We start from the raw sequence: 24,943 nt of genomic DNA, 5'->3' as shown, positions 1-24,943 counted from the left end.
AAGGGCAACATTTAATTTTAATTCAGTGCCTTCTAGTTTTGGACCTACCTGTAACAGGAAACATCCTTTCCATTTCAACCTTCAGCAGTCATCAACGTATTATTTCTGACGCTTAGGGACATGCCAGGTATGTGCAGCACATTCTCCCGTTATTAACAATTACAGGTAATGCGATGCAACAAGTATTGGATACATGTGCTTTGAATCAATATTGTGCTTTTGTTTTAATCTACAGAGTATCATTCCCACTACTGCAGCAGTGGGATCAAACATTTTGCACACCTCCATGCAAAGAATTGTGTCCTTGTCACAGCCTGGCAAACATGGTTCTTAAATTACTTCTCAGTTCCTTACCTTCTGAGGACAGCAATTTCATTTTCAATGCTGCTTTCTTTGCCTTTTAAGGCCTTCTTTGGGATGCATTTAATTGCGAACATTTTCCCAGTCATTTTTTCCTTCGCCATGACTACTTCAGAAAAGGCGCCACTGCAAGTAAAGCAAAGACAGAGAAGACGTCAGGCACTCTGAGGGAAGGGCTGTCTTTGGTGCGACATAGAACAATAACCTGCAAAAGTAACAACTTCATTCTTCATAAATATGTCAACAATGTTGCTGAAACTGGAGGAATTCCTATCTCAGATTAAAAGTGCTTCAAATTGTTGAAACAGAACTGAAAATTGACAAGTGACTTGCAAGCTAATCAGCATCCCTACTTCCTCCAGTATAAATTGTTGTGATCATTTTGGTGTTCTTGTGTTTATCCTGATGAGTGCAAGACAAAAAGCTTCAATATAGAATTATAGAATTTTACAGTACAGAAGACCATTCAATCCATTGTGTCTTTCCTGGCTCCAAAAGACATATTATCGCTCTTTTCAGCTATATATTTGACTCAGGTAAACTAGTCTTCAAGAAATAAAAATGCATGCATTTGTTGACATTTCCCAATAGCTCTGGAGTAGGTGGGATTTGAACCTAGGACCCCTTGTCTGGAGGTAGGGACGCTATCATTATACCACATGAGCCCCCATAGGCTTGGATTTAAACTACAAGGCTTCCTAAAGTGTTTAACAGCCAACTAATTGTTTTTAAACTGAAGTCACCATTGGTGCTGCGGGAAGCATGGTGGACAATTCTCAAACAGCAAGAACCACAAATCACAGTGTGATAATGACCAGACCATTTGTTTCAAATGGCGATGGCAAATGAAGGATAAATACCAGCCTTGACACTGGAGGTAATTTTACTGCTTGCCTTTGTAATAATCCCATGGGATCTCTGCATACAACTGAGAGGGTAATTGCTTTAAATCTCATCTGATTAACTGCAGACCCAGCAGTGTAGCCCTCCCATTGCACTGCAATAGATTATCAGCACAGATTTTTGTGTTCTTGCGTTACTCGAAACCACAACTATCCCAACTAGAAGTGCAAGTACTATCAACTGAGCTATAATTGACACGTTAAGACTTATGCTCTCTGCAATACTAAAGAATAAACAGTCACATATGACTGTTCATATTTATTGACATCTGTTCAGCTATTGATATACTCAGATTACTTGTCTACACTCTTTGCTAAAGCAGAAAGATATTAGCGATAGCTAGAACTGATGAAGGGTCCTGATCCAAAACATTGACTCTCCTGCTCCTCTGATGCTACCTGTCCTGCTGTGTTCTTCCAGCTCCACACTGTATTGACTAAGATATTAGCTATGCCTTAGAAACAAGGGAAAACACACCATGCTTGTTGCTTTGATTGGAAGATGAAGCTTTCTAAAATAAATCTTGAAACTTTTCTCATCAGGCTTGTTTCTCTTGAAGAACTACTGTTCTGAAGAAGAGTCAGACTGAACTCAAAATGTTAATTCAGCTTCTCTCCCCACAAATGCTGCCAGACCTGCTGAGTTTCTCCAGCATCCCTTGGGTTTGTTTCAGAATTCCACTATCCGTAGGATTTTGCCTTTATTATTAAACTACTGTTAGTGGTTGGTATTAACAATTCCAGCAGAAATAATGGGCAGATCAAACCTTTCTGATAGGTTTGCAATGTTCCTGATATAAACCCAAATGAGGAAGCCATCCTTCCAGGTCAGTCTGAAAGTAAGTGTTTGATAGAAAGCTGAGAAATGTTTGTCTATTCATCGACAGTTAGTAGGATTTGCTGGTGAGGTCAGCGTTGATGACCCATTCACCAAATTTCCTTTAACTGCGTGGCCTGCAAGGCCATTTCACACAGCATTTAAGAGCCAACTGCAAAGCTCAGCTTATTTTCTTTATGTTGGATATTGCTAGAATTTATTACCCAGTCCCATTTTTTATTTCATTCATTTACTCACAGGATGAGGGCATCGTTGGCTAGGCCAACATTTATTACCCATCCCTAATTGCCCAGAGGTCAGTTCAGCGTCAACGACATTGCTGTGGGCCTGGAGTCACATGTAGGCCAGGCCAGGTAAGGATGGCAGTTTCCTTCACTAAAGGACATTAGTGAACCAGATGGGTTTTTCCAACAATCGGCAATGGATACATAGCCATCAATAGACTCTTGATGTCTGATTTTCAGCGAATTCAAATCCCATCACCTGCAGTAGAAGGATTCAAACCCAGGTCCCCTGAACTTGACCTGGGTCTCTGGATTAACAGTCCAGCAAGATAGTACCACTGGGCCGTCGCCTCTGAGGAGGCAGAAGTGAGTTGGCTTCATGATAACTGAATGTGTAATTGGCCATTTCATGGGAGCTTAAGAGTCACACACATTGTTGTGGGCCTAGACCCGGTATGAATGGCAGATTTCCTTTACTAAAGGATGCAGTGAACCAGCTAGATTTTTACAGTCACCATTACTGTTTGATTCTATTAATTTATAAGTTCACCAATTTTAAGCTCCCAGTGGCTGTGGTGGGATTCGAACTCATGATCATTGAGTTACTAATTGATGAACAGAACATTATGCCATCTTCCCAATGGTTATTTTTAAATACAATTCATCATGCCACAAAGTATAGGACATGAGCTTAGAACAAAACAAGGGAGCAGATACTAAGACAAGGTGAGGTGCTGTTTTCAGTGTAACGGATAAAAAAAACTCAGAACAGGAATGCTTAGTACTGTAAACCCCATGACTCCAGCACATGGATTAAAAGTGATTTTTAGCAGAGGTCTGGGTACATGCAAGCTGTCTGCATCAGAGTACAAAGTAGCTACTTTACAAAGAGATGCATGCAAAGAGAATTCTATAGAAAAGAGAAATGGTTTCACAACATGCAATGGCTCAGCAGTGAATAAAGCTCTTCATTGGTATTACAAAATTAAACTGTGCCCCTGTACTGCCCTGCTCTCTGATACTCACAATAAATCACAGTCTTACTGTCCCCATTCAGTCAACCTGCCAATTCCATAACCACCTGGAACCTGGTGATAAGATTGTCCTTTCCAGGCTTCCTCATGCTCTAATAAACTCAGCTCCAGTGTTGAAGTTTTACAAATCATTTACACTCGCCATGTAATACAGTATACAGAACTTGACCATTCATGTCTATCCAGCCTTTCGAGTCTGCGCCATCATGCGTTGAGGTAATCGTTAACTCCACTTTCTTGCCTTTTCCCCATAATCCTTGCTTCCCTTACTGATTAAAAATCTGTCTATCTCAACTCTGAATATACAAAGTCAGAAATCACACGACACCAGGTCATAGTCCAACAGGTTTATTTGAAATCACAAGCGCTCCAAAAGCTTGTGTTTTCAAATAAACCTGTTGAGCTACAACCTGGTGTCATGTGATTTCTGACCTTGTCCAGCCCGGTCCAACACCGGCACCTCCACATCATTACTGTAATACCACCAGTGTACCGTGATTCTAAGCACAGGAGGGATTCCATATGAGGGCAACATCGTTCTTTTTAACACACTGTTCCAACAGTTAGAGAACCAATAGATCACGTGGCTTATTGTGTTATTAACTGAACATTATGCACACACAGCTGTGATAGACAACAGTTGACTGTAGATGCCTGGGATTGGCATTTTCTCATAACAAACAAGGATTGAATTTTATATATTTGCTTGGAAGCACAGAGTTACATCTATTTGATGAAACATTCATGGGCTATGTGGGGAGGGAGGGAGATGGTTTTGACAAGAATTTGGACCTCAAGACGGTTTTATTATTCACGAGCTTTTCTTCAATTGCACACAGGCACTGTATAATTAATATTTTTTTCATGCCTGAGAGAATATTTGAAATATGCTTTTGTTTCCAGACACATCTATGTATTTAATATTGTCCTGAGCATGAGGAGCTGAAGGGGGAAATCAGCACAGCTGTTTTTTGCCAACTGAAAGCTGATGCTTCTTCACTCGAGTTTGAAAATTGCTCATCACAAATAGAACTAATTTCTTCATTCACAATTTATCTTATTGGCAGATATAATTAAATTATAATCCTTCTTGGGACAAAATCATCTGGCAGGGTATCAGCGCAACAAAGGATTTGTACATTTTTTACAAACTTCCTTTGCATGTTATTTTAACAGAGCCATTGACCTGCTCAACAGAAGATACAAGGCATCCAGGCAAAGGTGTTAAGAATTCCTTCCTTGTTAAATTCACACATTGTTGAAACTCCACATTACTGAATTCTAATAGACCTCATCCTCTGCCCTGCTCCTTTCAACACTGCACTACAAGCTTCAATCTTGTACCAAGATTCACCAAACCACCATCCCCTGCCCCTCCAGAAACAATGCCAATTATAAACTGCGGGTCAAAGTTGAATATCTCTCAGCCAGCACCTCAATTTTCAAATTCTCACCCTGGCTTTCAAATCTCTCCACAGCCTTTGCCCTCCCTATTTCTGTAATCGTCTCTACCCCAACAGCCCCCTGGGGCCTCTGCATTCCTCTCATTCGGGCCCCCGAGCATCCTGGATTTTAATCACTCTACCATCATAGGCTTGGATCTAAACCCTGAAATTTTCATCCTAAATATATCCATCCCACTACCTCTCTGCTTCTTTATGATGCTTTGTTAAATCTGGTTTTTTGGTCATTATGCTCCTGTGTAGTCCTTTGGCACATTTTACAACAACAGCTGATATTTAGGTAGCATCATCAACATAACAAAGGCTTTTTCACGGAAGCATTACAGCCTAAAATCTGAGACTGAGCTGCATGAAGGGATATTAGCTCAGATACCAAAGGCTCGGTCAAAGAGTCAAACAGCTGGATGAGCATTCCAAACACCATTTTTGAGATGAAAGTTTAAGAAGATTTCGGCATCTTTTCTTTCCTTGTGATTCTATTTCTTTTATTTCTCCTGTTGTTTTAAAATACTAGTTTTGTAACCAAGATAGTGCCAGTGAATGGTGACTTGTACACTTTTCACACTACTCGTGTTCCTATACTTGAGCACTCATGACAATAAAATCTAATTCTAACTCTAGTTCAAAGTCCATTCAATGACTTTGAAAAAGAAGGAAAAGTGCACTTGTTTTAATATGTTAAAGGTGATATACAGTTACAAGAAAATGTTGTTGATCAGCGGATAGCCCCATAACTGCACAATACGTTTGTGGAAATCTTTACTGGCAAATATTTAATGACAAATTACTATGACTTCAAAGCCACAATAATAAGACTCCTCACTGCACATATTGCATCTTGTGATGTGCCAAAGTCTGTATCTTTTTATTATTCTGCACTTTTAATTTGGAATGCAATGAGAAAGGACCATTTTAAAAACCAAGAATTGTGGAAAGACTACTGCACTTTTTAAAAGCAGGTTCATGAAGATTCCCGAGGAAGAGTCATACCAGACTCAAAATGCTAGCCCTGTTTCCCTCCATGGATATGGCCAGACCTGCTGAGTTTCCCCAGCATTTTCTGTTTCTATTTCTGCCTATGGCCATTCTATTCTGAAAACACCTGATTGTGTCTGCTGTTGGAAACTAAGCAGACCAAGGCCTGGTTAGGACTTAGATGGGAGACTGCCTAGGAACAGCAAGTGCAGTAGGAAGTGTTTGTGTGGCAGTGGCAGTGTCCCTACCTCTCATCCTCAAGATCTGGGTCACAATATGCCTGGACAGGTTGAGATATAATGAAAGGTGAAGTTGGCAATGTTGCAATAATTAGCCTCAACATTCCTTTGTGGGAAAATAGGCAGAATTATCAGTGAGTTCTCCCAACCGTGTGCATATTGTAGAACTCCTACAGTGTGGAAGTAGGCCATTTGGCCCATCAAGTCCACACTGGTGCTCCAAAGAGCATCCAACCTAGCCTGCACATTCCTGGACACTATGGGCAGTTCAGAATGGCCAACCCACCGAGCCTGCACATCTATTGGGCTGTGGGGTGAAACCGGAGCACCCAAAGGAAACCCATGCAGACACAGGAAGAATGTGCAAACTCCACACAGGCAGTCGCCCGAGGGTGGGATCGAACCCAGGTCCCCGGTGCTGTGAGGCAGTAGTACTAGCCACCGTGCCATCCCTGTTCTAGTTCAAACCAATATAATTAATATTTATTTGGTTCCAATTTGATACAGATTTTCAAAAACGTTGGCACTTTGCTACAGTCTCACGGCTGTACCATCAAAACGTGAACACAAAGCTGTCAGATCAAAGTTGAATGATTAGTGTTCTGTTATAAAGATCTCGGAATTTGCTTTTTCTCTACCACTCACATTTCATGTTTTTCTTTCCTGTAAATTGTTGGGTTTTGTTTCATTCTTCTATCGCATATCCCCTCCAGTCAATTGCAAAGGAACCACGGACATCAATGCTGCTTTGGGACTTCTAACCCAGTACTCCTCAAGCCATTTCTCACAATGATGCTAGTTTAAGGTTTGAAAATTGCAATGAGGTCTCGCTAAGAGTCAAGAGACACAGTAGGGTGGTGGTGAGGATCTGGGATTAATTGTGGAATGGTGGTACTGAAAGACTGAGACAAAAGACAGAGAATGTTGGAGAAACTCAGTAGGTCTGGCAGCATCTGTGGAGAGAGAGAGAGACAGAGTCCTTAAGGGGTCACTGGACCTGAAACATTAACTCTGTTTTCTCTCTCTACAGATGATGCCAGACCTGCTGAGTTTCTCCAGCAATTTCTGTTTGGTTTCAGGTTTCCAGCATCTGCAGTTCTTTGTCTTATTTTACTAAAAGCCTAAGACTCAGTCAAACAGCAGCACATCGCAACTTTGTGGCAATGAATTCCACACAAGTTAAGTTTCTGATGACAGAGATGGTAATCCAGAAGATGCTTTGATCCACTGGATCTCAACTTAAAATGAAATCCTCCAATCTTCCCAGTACAACACAAAGGGAGGCTACCTGGCCTGGCATAAGACAGGGATACACATATGTTCAGGTGAAACTGTTAGACGCTACTCAGCAACAACAACAGAGCTGAGATTTAAAAACAGTATTTAATGCCTGAAGACACTAGGAGAGTAACCAGTGCGAGCAGTAATCTGGAGACTCAGTGGACACAGGTTCAAATGGAATTTAAACCTAATAAATCTGGAACATGAAGCTATTCGTAGTAATTACACTATGAAACTACAATGAATTGTGTAAAGCTCCATCTAGAGTCATTGAATCCCCACAGTGTGGAAGCAGGCCATTCAGCCATCAAGTCCACCCTTCAAAGAGCAACGCACAAACCCCCCCGACACACACACACCCCCCCACCCTTGTAACCCTGCATTTCTCATGGCTAACCCATAGAGCCTGCACATCCCTGGGTAATATGGACAATTTAGCACAGCCAAACCACATATCCTACGCATCTTTGGACTGTAGGAGGAAACCCACAAAGACATGAGGAGAATGTGCAAACTCCACACAGTCATAGGGTCATTGAGTAATACAGCTTGGAAACAGGCCCTTCGGCCCGAACTGGTCCATGCTGACCATGGTGCCCCCTCAGCTAGTTCCAATTGCCCACGCTTGGTCCATATCCCTCTAAACCCTTCCCATCCATGTACCTATCTAAATGTTTTTAAACATTGCTATTGTACCTGCCTCAACCATTTTCTCTGGCAGCCCATTCCATATACACATCACTCTCTGCGTGAAGAAGTTGCCCCTTAGGTCCTTCTTAAATATTTCCCCTCTCACCTCAAACCTATGCCCTCTACTTTTTAATTCCCCATTCCTGGGAAAAAGACTAAATGCATTCATCCTATCTATGCCCCTCATAATTTTATACACCTTGATACGGTCACCCCTCATTCACCTACGTTCCAGGGAATAAAGTCCTATCCTGGCCAACCCCTCCCTATAACTCAGGCCTACTAGTCCTGGCAACATTCTCGTAAATCTTCTTTGCACACTTTCCAGTTTAACTATGTCTCTCCTATAACAAGGTTACCAAAAATGTACACAATACTCCATGTGCGGCCTCACCAATGACTTACACAACTATAACATAACGTCCCAACTCCTATACTCAATGCCTCAACCGATGAAGGCCAGCATGCTAAATGCCTTCTTCACCACCCTATCCACCTGTGACACCACTTTCAACAAACTATGTACTTGTACTCCTAGGTCCCTCTGTTGCACAACACTCCTCAGGACCTTACCATTTACTGTATAAGTCATACCTTGGTTTGACTTTCCAAAGTGCAACACCTCACACTTATCTGTATTGAATTGCATTTGCCTATCCTCAGTCCACTTCCCCATCTGATCAAGATCCCTCTGTAATTTTTTATCAACGATAATACCTCCTAATTTTGTATCATTACTAATCATTAGTCACCTGAGGCTGAAAACAAACCTGGATCCCTGGTGCTGTGAGGCAGCAGTGCTAACCACTGAGCTACTGTGCTGCCCAATCTCACCCACTAATGTTCTTTAGGGAAAAATAGGAAAGCATAAAGAAAAGGCATGTCACTCAAAACAGGAGCCACACAATGAGACATCAGGATCCACACTTGACTCTTGATCAATTAGGTAGAGCTTAGGGATAATTAAAGGGAGACAGAAAGGTTTATAATACATAAGATGTCGGACTGTATATAATGTATGGGTTTCTAGAAAATGTTATATCTGTTACAAGAGTTACAAGATTTTTTTAAAACAGCCTTGAGGTGTTACAAATCATGTTTGGAATCTTAATCCATGACAAAAAAATGTTTTAATTAAAGCAAGGCCCCCATTAATACAGATTTTGTTTTGATTTCAAATGTTAATTGTTAAAGAACAAAAAAGGATCTAAAAAGTTCCTCACTAACACCATGTTTTACTCCACGCTGAGTCTGCCTCTTCAGCAGGTTTGCATTTAATAATCTCAGTTTCCAGCTCCTGACAGCAATCCCACGAGTAGACTGCCTCAAACAGCACAAAACTCTCCAAAGAATTATTAACGTTAACCAACCTCCTCAATCTCTGTACATCGTTAGCTCTTTCAGTTGCCAAGACCCTGGGCTGTGAAATTCTCTCCCTGAGCCTTTCCATTACACTTTGCTGCTTTAAGATGCTCCTGATGACAAATGTTTTTCACCAAGCTTCTCAGATTCTGCTCTAGTTGCGCCTTCGGAGACTCGGTGTCCAACTTTCTTCGAGAACATTCCGGTCAATATGAGAACTTTGTTGCTGGTTCAAAATCCTGGAAATTCCTTCCTAACAGCACTGCGAGTATACCCTACAGCACATGGGCTGCAGTGGTTCAAGGAGGCAGCTCACCACCATCTTCTCAAGGGGCAACTAGGGACGGGCAATAATTGCTGTTAATGAAGCCTACATTCCATGTTTGAATAAAGGAAAGAATAGATTGTTTAGCCTGTTCTGCTGTTCAATATGAATAACAATTTTTTTAACATGCCTGATTCTAACAAGCAGAAATCATTGCAGCCAATGCAAACAGGATCTTCATTGTAGAACCACACCACAAATTCCTGTTAATTCAGGTGTATCTTGTAAACTACGTATTGGAGCTTCTTCCACAGCTTCCATATACCTGGCAATTTTATTACATGTTATAGAGTCATAGAGTCATACTGCATGGAAACCAACTCTTTTGTCCAACCAGTCCATGCCGACCATAATCCCAAACTAAACTAATCCCACCTGTCTGCACTTGACCCATATTCCTCCAAACATTTGTTACTCATGTACTTATCCAAATGTCTTTTAAATGTTGTAACTGTACTTGTATCCACCACTTCCTCTGGAAGTTCATTCCAAATATGAACCACGCTCCATGTAAAAAGGTTGTCTCTCACATCTTTTTAAAATCTTTCTCCTCTCACCTTAAACATACGCCCCCAGTCTTGCAATCCCCTTACCTGGGGAAAAGACACCTGCCATTCACCTTATCTATACCCCTCATGATTTTATAAACCTCAGAAAAAATCACCCCTCAACCTCCCATTCTTCAATGAAATAACATCTCAGCCTGTCTAGCCTCTCCTTGTAACTCAAAACTTCCATTCCTGGCAACATCCTGGTAAATCTTTTCTAAACCGTCTCCAGTTTGATAACATCCTTCCTATAACAGGGTGACCAGAACTGGACACAGTATTCCAGAAGAGGCCTCACCCACGCCCTGTACAATGTTGATTTACACATTCTCATTCATTTTAAGAATATTAATGTTTATGTTTGTATTATCAATTGCTCCAAATGAAGGCAAAGGGCTTGTTGGAATCGGAACTCCCAAACTGCTAGCAATCCCATGCACTGGAATACATTGAAAAAGACGAGACAGATCACACATGGCTTTTCAATACAGACACAGTGGCGATGCAATTGCTCCACGACACGTTCACAGAAGACTATCATTGCAAGCAAGGACCACACTCACTTCACCCTGGTGCAAATGTGTGATCGTGTTGGCCAGGTGAACAATGACAACAGCACTCTTTTGGTTAAAAGATCAGGCCTGCACACAACAGTCAGTGATAGAGAACTTCACATCTTTTCCAATTCCATTACCCTGCACCATGCTGCAAAATGCAATGGTTTGCTCAGATCATTTCCTCCGCATCGAACTGTTTAAAAAAGGAAACCAAACTTGCAACTATGTCACACCTTCGATACCCAAGGACGTCTCAAACCCTTTAAAGAGAATGGAACCATTTGAAGTGTAGTGTCTGTAAACTGTGCAATAGACAGCAAACTCCCACAACCAGCAGCATAATAGTGACCAGATATGCATTCTGTTTAGTGATTGGCATTGACTGGTTAGATTGATGCATCTGTTTCCATGCTGTGTGTCTCTATGACTCTATGTTGGTTGGGGGATACAGAGAAGATAACCCCCCTCTGCAGGGCTGCAGATGTATTGCATCCATCTTAGGGGAGGCAATAGTCTAGTAGCATTAGCGCTGGACTGTTAACCCAGAGACCCAGATAATGTTCTGGGGACCCAGATAATGTTCTGGGGACCCAGGTTCAAATCAATAAAATATCTGGAATTAAGAATCTAATGATGACTGTGAACCGATTGTTGGGAAAAACCCATCTGCTTCACTAATGTCCCTTAGGGAAGGAAATTGCTGTCCTTACTTGGTCTGCCCTACATGTGACTCCAGACCCACAGCAATGTGGTTGACTCTAAACTGCCTGCTGGGCAATTAGGGATGGGCAATAAATGCCAACTGGTCAGCAATGCCCTCATCCTGTGAATGAATAAAGCAAAAGAAAAAAAAAAAATCCACCTGGGGAGGCTGTGGGGGTGCAGAATTAGAGCTTTATCCAGAAGGCAGTGCAGAATTCCCTCAGTATTGCACATTAACTTCCCTTGCATTCTCATATGTACACTATCAACAGCAATAACAACCAAAAGGGAGAAGAAAAGCAAGAGAATATTTCCCTACCACAGACCTACTTGAGGAAAGGCCTTTTTTTTGCCAAATACCCTTCGTAAAGAGCAGGGATGGAATTTGTGAATATGGCTTTGTTGACCTACATACTGTATTTATCCCTTGAATTCACACCATTCACACTTTAAACACAAACCCTTTAGATTTGTATCTCCTGTTAATTCATACAAACAAATCGTAGTTATTACAATTCGAAATGAAGTTCCAAGGAAGAGTCCCACTGGACTCAAAACGTTAACTGTTTCTCTCTTCACAGATGCTGCCAGACCTGCTGAGTTTCTTCAGCAATGTCTGTTTTTATTTCAAATTTCCAGAATTTGCAGTATTTTCCTTTTATTCATTACCATAAACATAGAAGCAGAAGTAGCCATTTGAACCATTGATTGTGATTCTAAAATCTGACTTAACCTTTAATTTTTCTCTCAACTAAAGAAAGCCACATTTCATTAAAAGCCATTCACACAGGTCAGTTCAAAGTGAGATTGATGGTGAGAACATCCTTCCAGGATGTTATAAGACCATAAGATATAGGTGCAGAAATAACAACTAGATGGTTATATCAATCCCACAGACCCAAGGCAAAATGTTCATGGAATTCACTAGTTTGAATTAAGTGTACAGAAGTTGTCAGGGCAAAACTCCTGATCTAATAGACCATCCACAGCTCTCTGGAGCAGAAAATTTGCAGATTCACAATCTCTGGGTGAAGATCTTTCTTCTCATCTCAGTCTGAAATGGCCAATTTCTTATCCTAAAACTATAGAGATGTACAGCACAGAAACAGACCCGTTGGTCCAAATCGTCCATGCCAACCAGTTATCCTAATCAAATCTAGTCCCATTTGCCAGCATTTGGCCCATATCCCTCTAACCCCTTCCTATTCATGTACCCATCCGAATGCCTTTTAAATGTTGTAATTTTACCCGCCTCCACCACTTTCTCTGGCTTCTGAATCTTAAAAACGCCTGAGACTATATGTCTGTTTCACTCAATCTCTCCTCATAGGCAACCGCATCATTCCAGAAACCAATCTAATAAACCTGCACCACACCTTCCTTGGGTATAAAACTAAAACTGTCTGTTATTTCAGCTAAGGTCTCATCCTGTACACTTGCAGCAGGATTAATAATGTCCTTACCTCGTCTGGCTTATTTATGACTGTAGACCTACTGTAATGGAGTTGACTCTTAACTGCCCCCTGAAATAACTGAGTAAGCCACTCAGTTCAAGGGCAATTAAGGATGGGGAACAACCACTGGCCTTACCTATGACACATACATCCCATAAATGTATATATAAACCTCTTATACTCTGATTCTCTTGCAATGAAGGTGATCCAGTTCATAGAAGTGATGCAGCACCATGAGAGGTAAAGCAGCCCTTGCCTCTTCTGTTTGATTAAAACCTTTGCCCAAATGCCTCATAAGTTAATAAAATACTTATTTTCACTAGAGACCTGTTAACCAGCCCTGCAAACTGATTAAATGAAAATTATGTTCTAGTCTGAAAAGAAATGAAATAATCTTGCAGTACAGTTCATAAAAGGAAAACAGTTACCTAAACAAAACAGAATTAATTGAACCAGGTATGGTACAGAAATCTGAGCTTTTAAAATTCATTATCCTGTAAAGCTCCTTTTTGTGACATCATTACTTGGTACTTCTGTTCTTTTTACATTAGGGAAGATGTACTTTGCAATAATACAAATACAAAATGCTGGATTTCACACAACAAAGATGCAATAATAATTACAACACTAGTCGTTTCAAATATTTGTTATTTCACTAGTTATTTCAAGCATTTGACTGTAGGAGTTTGAACTCTGATGCTTTGTTTACACGTAGTTGCCTGTGAAGTATCCATTAAATCCATCAAACAAATTTGTCTCCAAATTCCTGACATGCAGCGATACATCAGAGACCCACACCCTTGCTGACTAGTTCTATCCAAATAATTATCCAACGCCCCTCTTGAATGCCTCAGTTGAACCTGGCTCCATCACATTTCCATTTATAAGTCACTTTAAATCAATGCCCTCTTGTTCTTGTTCTTTTTATGAGTAGCTGTTGCTCCGTCCGTTTGGCAAATACTTTGGGAATCACAGAGATTGCTTTTTATTTCTTTATTTTTCTAAATTTTCTCCTAAGAACCTGTACTGAAGAATCTGTACCCAGGTACCTTGTACCTAAGATGGTGCCCTAGGCACTTGTAAACTTTTTACCGTGCTCATTTGAGTACATGTGACAATAAAGCTAATTCAATTCAATTCAATTCAAAGGATTGATATATTGTTAAAGAATTCAGTGGCAGGATCAGTAAAGCATAGCTGGAAGGTACAGTGGAGTCTGTACAGGCATCACACTGGGGCTGATATACCTACTCAGAGATTGAGAAACGTGGAGTGTGCTTGTTGTCAAAGTACAAGGGGAGAGGAGAAAAGAGTGACCCTTCATCCCTTCAGTTCAGCACATGTAGGAGTATCATTTTCATCTGCAACTTTTGACGATGAACGTGTGATCAAGCATCCCCATAAAGAACAAAGAGAACAAAGAACAGTCCAGCACAGGAACAGGCCCTTTGGCCCACCAAGCCTGCACCAAAACATGATCCCTTTCTAAACTGAAAACATCTTGGCTCTACACTGTCCATATCCCTCTATTCCCTGCCTTTTCCTGTATCTGTCAAGATGCCTCTTAAACGTTACTATTGTATCCACCAGCTCCTCTGGCAGCACATTCCAGGCACTCACCACCCTCTGTGTAAAAATACCTGCCTCCCACATCTCCTTTAAACTTACTTCCTTTTAAACCTATGTCCCCACTAACTGACATTTCTACCCTGGGAAAAAGACTCCGACTATCCATTCTATCCATGCCTCTCATAATTTTGTAAATTTCTATCAAGTCGCCCCTTATCCTTCAACATTCAAGTGAAAACAAACCAAGTTTGTCCAATCTCGCCTCATAGCTAATGCCCTCCAAAACAGGCACCATCCTGGTAAACCATTTCTGTATGCTCTCCAAAGCCTCCATATCCTTCTGGCAGTGTGACAACCAGAACTGTTTACATTATTTCAAATGTGTTCTAAATGAAATTCTAAACAGCTGCAGCATGACTTGCCAATCTTTATACCCTATGTCCTGACCGATGAAGGCAAACATGCCATGTGCCTTCTTAAACCACCTTATCCATTTATGTTGCCACTTTTAGAGAACTGTGGATCTGTCTGCCTAGATCCCTTTCTATTTTGATGCTACTAAGGGTTCTGCCACTTACTGCATACTTCCCTCCTGCATTAGACATCATCTTGCAATTGTCTGGATTAAATTCCATCTGCCATTTCTCCGCATTCTATATCCTGCTGCATCCTCTCACTATCCACAGCTTCCCCAATTTTTGTGTCATTCGCAAACTTACTAATCAGGTCACCTATATTCTCCTCCAAATCATTTATATATATATTGCAAACAACAGGGGTCTCAGCACTGATCGCTGTGAAACACCACTAGTCACAGATCTCCAGTCGGAAAAACACCCTTTCACCGTTACTCTCTGTGTTCTATGACTAAGCCAGTTCTGTATCCATCTTACCAGCTCACGGCCAATCCCATATGACTTCACCTTCAGTATCAGCCAGCCATGAGAGACCTGTTGAAGACCTTGCTGAAGTCCATATAGACAACATCCACTGCGCTGTCCTTCTCAATCATATCTGCCACTTCCTCAAAAGACTCAATCATGTTTATGAGACACGGCTTTCCTGCACAAAGCAGTCTTTCTGACCTAGCTCTCAATTTCTCTTCTCATCCAAGGTTCCCGACCTTGCTATCCTTATCCTTCATTTTCACAGGAGCATCATATTGGTCCTAAACTCTGATCAACTGGCCTTTAAAAGATTTCCAATGACAGATGTGGATTTACTCTCAATCAGCCATAGCCAATCTACATTTCCAAGTTCCTGTGTAGTACTGCAGTAGTTAGCCTTCCCCCAGTTTAGTACTTTCACCTGAGGACTACTCTTATCTTTATCCAAAACTACCTTAAAACTTACGGAATTATGATCACTGTTCCTGAAATGTTCCACACTGAAACTCCGATCATCTGGGTAGGCTCATTCCCCAATACCAGGTCTAGTATGGCCCCTTCCCTATTTGGTCAATTTACATATTGTTTCCTGGACACACCGAACAAATTCATCCCCCATCCAAGCCATGAGTGGTTATACCTTGCTAATCCAAAAAGACACTCATCAACCATAACAGAATGATCAGGATAACACTGTCATCAGATGCAACAAGGCACTCTGTGACCTTTTCACCCACCACAATAAGCAAGGTCAGTGGCAAGACTAAAGAGCTGCCACTCCATCCATCATGTTGAGTTTAGCCAGAGCTCCAAGCTTTCAGTCTGTCTGTAAAGCCCAGTAAAGTGATTTGCTGGCCAGATTGTCGAACGCATGAAAGTAACTTTGCAGTAAATATCCACCACCCCTGCTTTTAAAGCCATGTTTGCTAATGTGGGATTACAAGAAAAGCATTGTGCTCCATCTTAAATGACAATTTGTGAGATTAATTATTTATGTCTACACAACATTCCTTCTTATCATTAGCTGATGTTAATTGGTGCCTTCCTGCATATTTAGCTTTGAAGCAAAGTCAGCTCTACTAAATGAGAGATAGCAATGACCACTAGCCACATTACTTTAGCAACGCCTAATGCATTTCCAACAAATTCCCCTATTTGTTACATTAGGGGTGACATAAGCCAATTTATTTACTTGTACAAGTGCATTAGGTATCCACGTGACAATATCTCTTGCAGCAATTTCTCCCCTTAGAGTCAGCACAAGTCACCAAATGGTGCTTAACATTTTAGCAATCAGTGTGAAAGCACCTCAAACAGGAGGTAGCATCACACCATTTTGGCGCCAAATTTTAAAGGAACTGTAAATGTTAGCAAAGCACCAACTTTGGACACGGGCATCAGAGCACATAAGCACACAGCATGATAATCCCTGATAGGTGGCACTATGTGGCACTAGCTTGTATATAACATGGGTCAACCAGCTTCACATTTCACTGAGCCATACAACTCACATAAATATCATTGATGTAATAAATAAAATGCGGCAGGACACGCTCCCCCCCCCCCCCCCCCCCACCACCCCCCGAAGAACTTTACATTTTCTTTGAAACCACAGAAACATTTCTAATTTAGGAAGCACAGATGACAATATGAGCATGAGCAGTATATTGGCTTTTATAACGATGAGTGAAGTATAAATACTAGCCCAGCCACAGGGTGTGAGACCCTGCTCCTCAAACTACTGCCTCAATGTGTTTTACATCCAGTGTAGACAGAACAACTGTTCTGCTTCTGGTCCTGTTATGCAAATTCAGCATTATCATATACAGAGATAGTAGGAACTGCAGATGCTGGAGAATCCCAGACAACAAGGTGCAGAGCTGGATGAACACAGCAGGCCAAGAAACGTCAGCCTTTCTGCTCCTATGATGCTGCTTGGCCTGCTGTGTTCATCCAGCTCTGCACCTTGTTATCATATACAGTACCGGTTAACCAAAAGTCAGTTTGATTCTTATAACTCCAACAGATGTTATATGTACATATACTACAGGATAATTCGACAGACCTCTCCACTTTCTAGTGATTCAGTGACCATTACTCACTGCAACTCCCACATGGCTAACTGGCTTTACATCCTGGTTCCTTGTCTACTTGCATATTTTCCTTAAGTGACATCCAATCAAACAGAGGCCTTGGTTTGGAGGTGCCGGTGTTGGACTGGGGTGGGCAATGTCAGAAATCACATGACATAAGGTTATAGTCCAACAGACTTATTAGATATCACAAGCTTTTGGAGCGCTGCTCCTTCATCAGGTGAAGTGGAGGGAAGCAGACGGGCACAGAATATATAGGTGGAGGGATAATGGCAAGATAATTCCTGGTAATTAATATACAAGAGGAGAGATAATGGAAATATTATCTCCACCCATATATTCTGTGCCTGTGCACTTCACTCCACTTCACCTGACAAAGGAGCAGAGCTTAGAAAGCTTGTGATTTCAAATAAACCTGTTGGACTATAACCTGGTATCATATAACTGCTGATTTTGTTACATCATGCCTGTGCATGACCTTTACCAATGCCCTATTTTGTGAGGTGCCAATGCCCTGTTACAATTTCAGTCTAACTACTTGTTTTGTCGACTCTTTACATTTATGCAAATAACCAATTTAAAAAAAGTGTTAAAAAAACAAATGTTGTGGAGGTGGGGAGTAGCTGGTCCCCATGCCTTCACTACAGAATCAATCTATGTGCTCAAAACCTCTCTCCTTTGAGGTATTCATGTTTATTGTGTTGTTCGGTGCTAAGGAAGTAAAGGTATGTTGGATATAACAACAGCAGTGTCCCACCCCACGTTCCAAAAAAACCATAAGATGTAGGAGCAGAATTAGGCCATTCAGACAATTGAGTCTGCTCCACCATTCAATCATGGCTGATATGTTTCTCAACACCATTCTCCTGTCTTCTTCTCATAAGCCTTGACCCCCTTACCAATCAAGAACCTATTGATCTCTATCTTAAAGACAATCAATGAGTTGGCCTCCACAGCCCTCTGTGGCAATGAGTTCCACAGATTCACCACCCTCTGGCTGAAGAAATTCGTCCTCATCTGAGTTCCAAAGGGTTGTCCCTTAACTCTGAGGCTCTGCCCCTAGGTCTTAGTCTCTCCAATATCTCCTCCACGTTCACTCTATCTAGGCCTCTCAGCATTGTGTAAGTTTCAATCAGATCTACCCTCATCCTTCTAAACTCCATCAAATACAGACCCAGCATCCTCAACCACTCCTCATATAACAAGTCCTTCATCCCCCGGATCATTCTTGTAAACCTCCTCTGGGCCCTTTCCAACACCAACACATTCTTCCTTAGTACGGGTCTCAAAACTGCTCAAAATATTCCAAATGTGGTTTGACCAGCGCTTTAAACATCCTCAGCTTGTTTTCTAGAGAAACATATACTCTCAATACACAGTCCATGCTTGAGGTTTAGTATTGTGAAAAGGTTATTTAATAATTCACATTAAGCAACATAACAAGTGAGAACCCAGTGTTAAAAATGAGTATCAGATTATTTGAATTAGACATTAAGAATGCAGGGCACCATTGATTTCTGAACTTCAGACTTATGAACACTCTATTTATGAATGCGATCCCAGATATGGTTGTGATTTTAATACAAAGATTTCCTGAACTATGAATAGCTGCATTACATTGTCCTGCATTGTGTTTCAACAGGTGTAAAATTCAACTCACAAACAGACTCCAGAACAGAATCTATTAGGGCTCTGAGTGACGTGGACTATGGCAAGATTTGTGGCAGAATTAGATGAAATTCCAGCAAGCCCTATCTCAATGTCTGGAGCATGTGGCTCCATCTTTTATGATTTTACAAGTGGCATGGTGAGTTGTGATTTTCGCCAGGCAGCAGTGAGTAAAGATATTGAGGTTCTAGTCAAGAATAAAAGAAATTCTCATTTTAGATATAGACAACTTGGTTCATTTGTTTCTCAATATAAACAGTATAGGAGCATTCCTACTAGAGAAATCAGGAAGGCAAAGAGGGGATGTGAAATAGCATTGGCAGATAAGGTTAAGGATAATCTGAAGAGATTCTACAAATACATTAAAAGCAAGAAGGTAACTAGAGAGAGGATATGGCCTCTTAAAGATCAAGGAGGTCATCTTTGGGTTGACCCCAGGAGATGCGAGAGATACTAAATGCTACTAAATGAAAGTTTTTATTGTGGAGAAAGAAATGGAGTCTAGAGAATGCAGAAAAATAAACTTTGATGTTTTAAGAACAGTTCACATTACAGAAGAGGAGGTTTGGGAGGTCTTAGAGAATATAAACGTGGATAAATCTCTGGCACCTGATCTAATGTATCCCAGAACATTGTGGAAAGTAAGAGAGGAAATTACAAGACCCCTTGCAGAAATATTTGCATCACCTATAACTACAGGTGAGGTGCCTGATGACTGGATGGTGGCTAATGTTGTACCTTTGTTTAAGAAAGGTTATAAGGAGACACTGGGGAATTATTGACCTGTAGAGTGTGGCTTCAGTTGTGGGTAAATTGTTGGAGGTGATTATAAAAGATAGGATTTATGGACATTTGGACAGGCAAAAATTGATTAGGGATGGTCAGCATAGTTTTGTACGAGGAAAATCATGTCCCACAAACTTGATTGAGACTTTTGAGGAAGTTAACAAAAAGTTTGGTGATAGCAGAGCAGTAGACATTGTTTATTTGGACTTTAATAAAGCCTTTGACAAGATTCTACATGGTAGACGAATTAATAAAATTAGGGGTCACATGGGATTCAGGGTGAGCTTGCCAATTGGATACATAATTGGCTTAACGACAGGAGACAGAGAGTAATGGTGGAAGGTTGTTTTTCAGACTGGAGGCCTGTGACCAGCGGTGTTTCACAGGGATTGGTTCTGGGTCCTTCTCTTGTTTGTCATTTATATAAAAGATTTGTATGAGAATGTAGAAGGCACATTTAGTAAGTTTGTGGATGACACCAAAATTGGCAGCATAGTAGACGGTGAAGAAGGTTTCCTAAGATTACAAAAGGATCTTGATCAAATGGATCAAGGGGCTGAAAAATGGCAGATGGAGTTCAATTGGGATAAATGCAAGGTATTGTATTTGGTACAACAAACAAGGGTAGGGTTTATACAATTAACGGTAGAGCCTTGGGTAGTGTTGTAGAACAGAGGGACCTGGGATGCAGGTACATAATTCTTTAAAGTTTGTGTCACATATAGACAGGGTGGTTAAAAAGACATTTGGCATGCTTGCCTTCATTGCTCAGTCCTTTCAGTATAGGAGTTGGGATGTTATGTTGAGGCTGTACAGGACATTGGTGAGGCCTCTTCTGGAGCACTGTGTCCAGTTCTGGTTGCCCAGTTATAGGAAGGATATTATCAAGCTAGAGAGGGTTCGGAAGAGATTTACCAGGATGTTGCTGGGTATGGAAGGTTTGAGTTATAAAGAAAGATGGTATAGGCTGGGAGATAGTAGGAACTGCAGATGCTGGAGAATCCGAGACAACAAGGTGCAGGGCTGGATGAACACAGCAGGCCAAGCAGCATCATAGGAGCAGAGAGGCTCTGTAGATCGGAGGTGTAGCTAGAATTGATAGTAGTTGTCTTTTCCCTAAGATGGAGAATTTCAAGACAAGGGGGCACATTTTTAAGGTCAGAGGAGAGAGATTTTAAAAAGACATAAGAGGCATTTTTTTTTTGCACAGAGGGTGGTTCACATGTGGAATGAACTTCCAGAGGAAGTGGTGGATGTGGGTACAATTACAACATTTAAAAGACATTTGGATGGATACATGAATTGGAAAAGTTTGGAGGGATATGGGCCAGGAGCAGGCGGTTGGGACATGTTTAGTTTGGTTTATGTTTGGCATGGACTGGTTGGACCGAAGGGTCTGTTTCCATGCTGTATGACTCTGTGACTATGATTCTACAACGGGACGCTTCTGCACTTCAAAATGCCACCTGGGCTGCCCCAGTAAGAAGGGTCTAGGCCCGAAACGTCAGCCTTCCTGCTCCTCTGATGCTGCTGTGTTCATCCTGCTCTACACCTTGTTAACTGTCATTGTAATGCTGCAGCAAGGACACTGTGTACTGAGGGGCACACACCCAGCTCAGGGACTGTACCAGGCTGCATCTTGGGGCTCCTCACTCACACTGAGCCTACCCCGATGCTCACAGCATCCCTACCTAGCATTGCCCTGTCCTTTTTGTTCTTTGCCCTCTGAGCCAGAGATTATTCATTCATATTAGTTGTGAAATCAAGAGTGAAAATGCTCAAGAAACAATGTAGGTCTGGCAGCATCTATCGAGACTGAAAGAGAGCTGAGATATGAAAGGAGCTGAAAAACAATGGTCTTGATCCTGTTGCCAGACAAGGAAGGAAGAGTAAGTGTGACAGATGGTAGAGAATGCCCTGGGCAAAAGACAAAGGGAGTGCTAATGGTGGTAAAATAGCAACTGAGATGTAAAATAGATGTAAATTGTAGGTTTGAAAAGGAGAAAACAGAGCTGCTGTGCTGAGAGGAAAGCCAACAAAACATAAACAAGACACCTGGGGAAGGGAGGTAAATCTCATGGTATGAACTTGTTAACCATAACATTGAGAGCTACAGGCTGTGAAGTCCCTTCACAGGAAATGAGGTGTTGTTTCTCCAGTTTGTGTTGTGTGTTGTTGGAGCACTGCAGCTGGCTCAGGAAGTGTTTGCATGGGAGCAATGTGCTTTATTCAAACAGTAGGCAACTAGGAGGTCAGGGTCACACTGACAGAGACAGAGTGGAGGTGTTCCACGAAGCAGTCACCCAGTCCATGTTTGATCTCATCAATATAAAGGAGACCGCCTTGTGGACAACGTTTCATTTTAGTTTAGAGATAACAAGGTGTAGAGCTGGATGAACACAGCAGGCCAAGCATCATCAGAGGAGCAGGAAAGCTGACGTTTCGGGCCTAGACCCTTCTTCAGAAATGGGGGAGGGGAAGGGGGTTCTGAAATAAATAGGGAGAGAGGGGGAGGCGCATAGAAGATGGATAGAGGAGAAGATAGGTGGAGAGGAGACAGACAGGTCAAAGAGGCGGGGATGGAGCCAGTAAAGTGAGTGTAGGTGGTGAGGTAGGGAGGGGATAGGTCAGTCCAGGGAGGACGGACAGGTCAAGGGGGCGGGATGAGGCTAGTAGTTAGTAGATAGGGGTGGGGCTTGAGGTGGGAGGAGGGGATAGGTGGGAGGAAGGACAGGTTAGGGAGGCGGGGACAAGCTGGGCTGGTTTTGGGATGTGGTAGGGGGAGGCGACATTGTGAAGCTTGTGAAGTCCACATTGATACCATTGGGCTGGAGGGTTCCCAAGCGGAATATGAGTTGCTGTTCCTGCAACCTTCAGGTGGCATCGTTGTGGCACTGCAGGAGGCCCAGGATGGACATGTCGTCTGCGGAATGGGAGGGGGAGTTGAAATGGTTCGCGACTGGGAGGTGCAGTTGTTTAGTGCAAACCGAGCGTAGGTGTTCTGCAAAGCGGTCCCCAAGCCTCCAAGCCTCATTTTAGTTTGGCTTTTTCATGCAGACAGAGGCAGGAAACTTGTCACAGTTGTGAGCAAGCCTCAGTCAGGTGAAGGGGGATAGCCTTGAGCCATGGGGTCCTGGTCCAGTAAGTCAACGGCTGTCCCTAACCTTGGTCCAGGGGCTTGGAAATGGTCAGTCAGGTGCTTGAGATGGGCAGTTCAGTGCTCACTACATAAGGAGTGAGGGGCTGAAGTTCAGCAGCCCACCACCTGACCTGACTCTTTCACTGTTTGGGGTTATTTTCCTCCTGGAATGAGAGAAATTTGATTTGATTGATTTATTGTTGTCACATGCATCGAGATACAGCGAAAAGTGCTGTTTTGTGTGCTCAACAGGCAGATTGTACCATACAAAGTTCATCAGGGTAGCATGACAGAGTGCAGAATACAGTGTTACAGCCACGGGGAAGGTGCAGAGAGAGGGACCAAAATTAACATTTGACAGGTTCATTCAAATGTCTGATAACTGCGGGGAAGAAGCAGTTCTTGAATCTGTTTGTACATGTATTCTAACTTCTATATCTTCTGCCCCACAGAAGAGGGTGGGAGAGAGGATAACTGGGGTGGGAGGGGTCTTTGAAGTGTTGGCTACTTTCCTGAGGCAGTGGGATGTATAGCTGGTGTCGATGGATAGAAGGTTGGGTTGTGCGATGGACTGATGGGTATTAAAGTGGGTGGCATAGCTATTCCTGTTAGTGTGGGTGGGGAGGTGCCCAGAGTGAGGGAGTGGGCAGTGTAGAGGGCATGCTGGGTTTGGGGTGGGTGAGAGCGAGTAAGGGAGGATGTTGTAGGTCATAGTGAGAGCGGCAGAGCATGAGCCTTGGCGGGAGGTTGGTGCAATAGCAGAGATAGAGTGAGTGCAAGGTATTGGAGAGAAGATGGCAGAATGGAGAAGGTCATTGACCATTTTCCTACAGACAGTGGAGATTGCTCTGACCCAAGGGCATAACCTGGCACTGGGCAGAGCAGGGTCTGGTGTCATGGCCTCCTCTGCTGGCCCTGGGAGGGAGGGGTTTAGGAAGTAACCCCCCATGCACCACCCAGTCCAACAAGAGCTCCAGGACCCTGCCCCAAAGCAGGGCACTGAACCCCCCGACACTGTCTGCTGTGCCCAGGCTAAATGTCAGGAACCATACAGAGTGGCTCCAGACTGACCAAGCTTAATCCCGGTCCATGCCAGATTTTGACAATATGGTGCAGTCACCGAGGACGCCGGAGAATTCCAGAATATTCTGCCTGTTGTACATTGGTCTAGGAAATGCACAAAGTCAGTTGGGGCTGGAATTGGACATGAGAGACACCATCAGGGCAGGCAGTTAATGAGGGGCGTTCAGGAAGGCACAGTATGAAAACCCACCAGGTCCTGTGGCAGAAATCCATTCAAAAACCCCGAATACAACTCAGATTTTGCCAAAATGGTGTTAGGTTCAGCCAAGTGATAACACTTTCACATTGGCATTCAACTAATCAGTGTTTTAGAGAGACTGTGTCACGTTTAGGTTCATTTTCTCCAGAGGAAAGGTTGGGCAGAGTGATCTGTCGCAGACACAGCCTTGCTCTCATTCTGAGATGCTCCGAAACCTGCAATTTGAAACTGCAGGACGTTTTATCTGGGATTGCGCACTCAAACTGCAAAAACACACGACAGATGGCAAATATACAAACCCATTGAATGTCACACCACATGCAGTGCAGGGAGAGAGACAGTGAGAGAGACAGTGCAGTGAGAGAGGGATAGTACAGTGAGAGGGGGACATTGCAGTGAGAAAGGGACAGTGCAGTGAGAAAGGGACAGTGTAATGAAAACAAGGCAGTGGGAGAAACAGTGCAGTGAGATACAGTACAGTGAGACAGGCAGTGCAGTGAGATACAGTGCAGTGAGAAAGACAGTGCAGTGAGATACAGTGCAGTGAGAGAGACAGTGCAGTGAG

At 42.4% G+C, this 24,943-nt stretch overlaps 1 protein-coding gene across 1 annotated transcript in view; it reads right to left on the bottom strand.

Annotated features, from left to right (window-relative positions):
- camk1da (calcium/calmodulin-dependent protein kinase 1Da) overlaps window positions 1-24,943 on the bottom strand; it is a 395,944-nt gene that overhangs the window by 272,174 nt on the left and 98,827 nt on the right. The window contains exon 2 of the mRNA XM_048610011.1: window positions 355-486. Within this exon, the coding sequence (XP_048465968.1) occupies window positions 355-486 (132 nt within the window). The remainder of the gene's footprint in view (window positions 1-354; window positions 487-24,943) is intronic.

Source organism: Rhincodon typus, chromosome 22 (genome assembly GCF_021869965.1).
Source record: "Rhincodon typus isolate 14 chromosome 22, sRhiTyp1.1, whole genome shotgun sequence".
NCBI classification, from domain to species: domain Eukaryota; kingdom Metazoa; phylum Chordata; class Chondrichthyes; order Orectolobiformes; family Rhincodontidae; genus Rhincodon; species Rhincodon typus.
The sequence above is the reverse complement of the archived record's forward strand: the minus strand, read 5'-3'. Positions and strand labels throughout refer to the sequence as shown.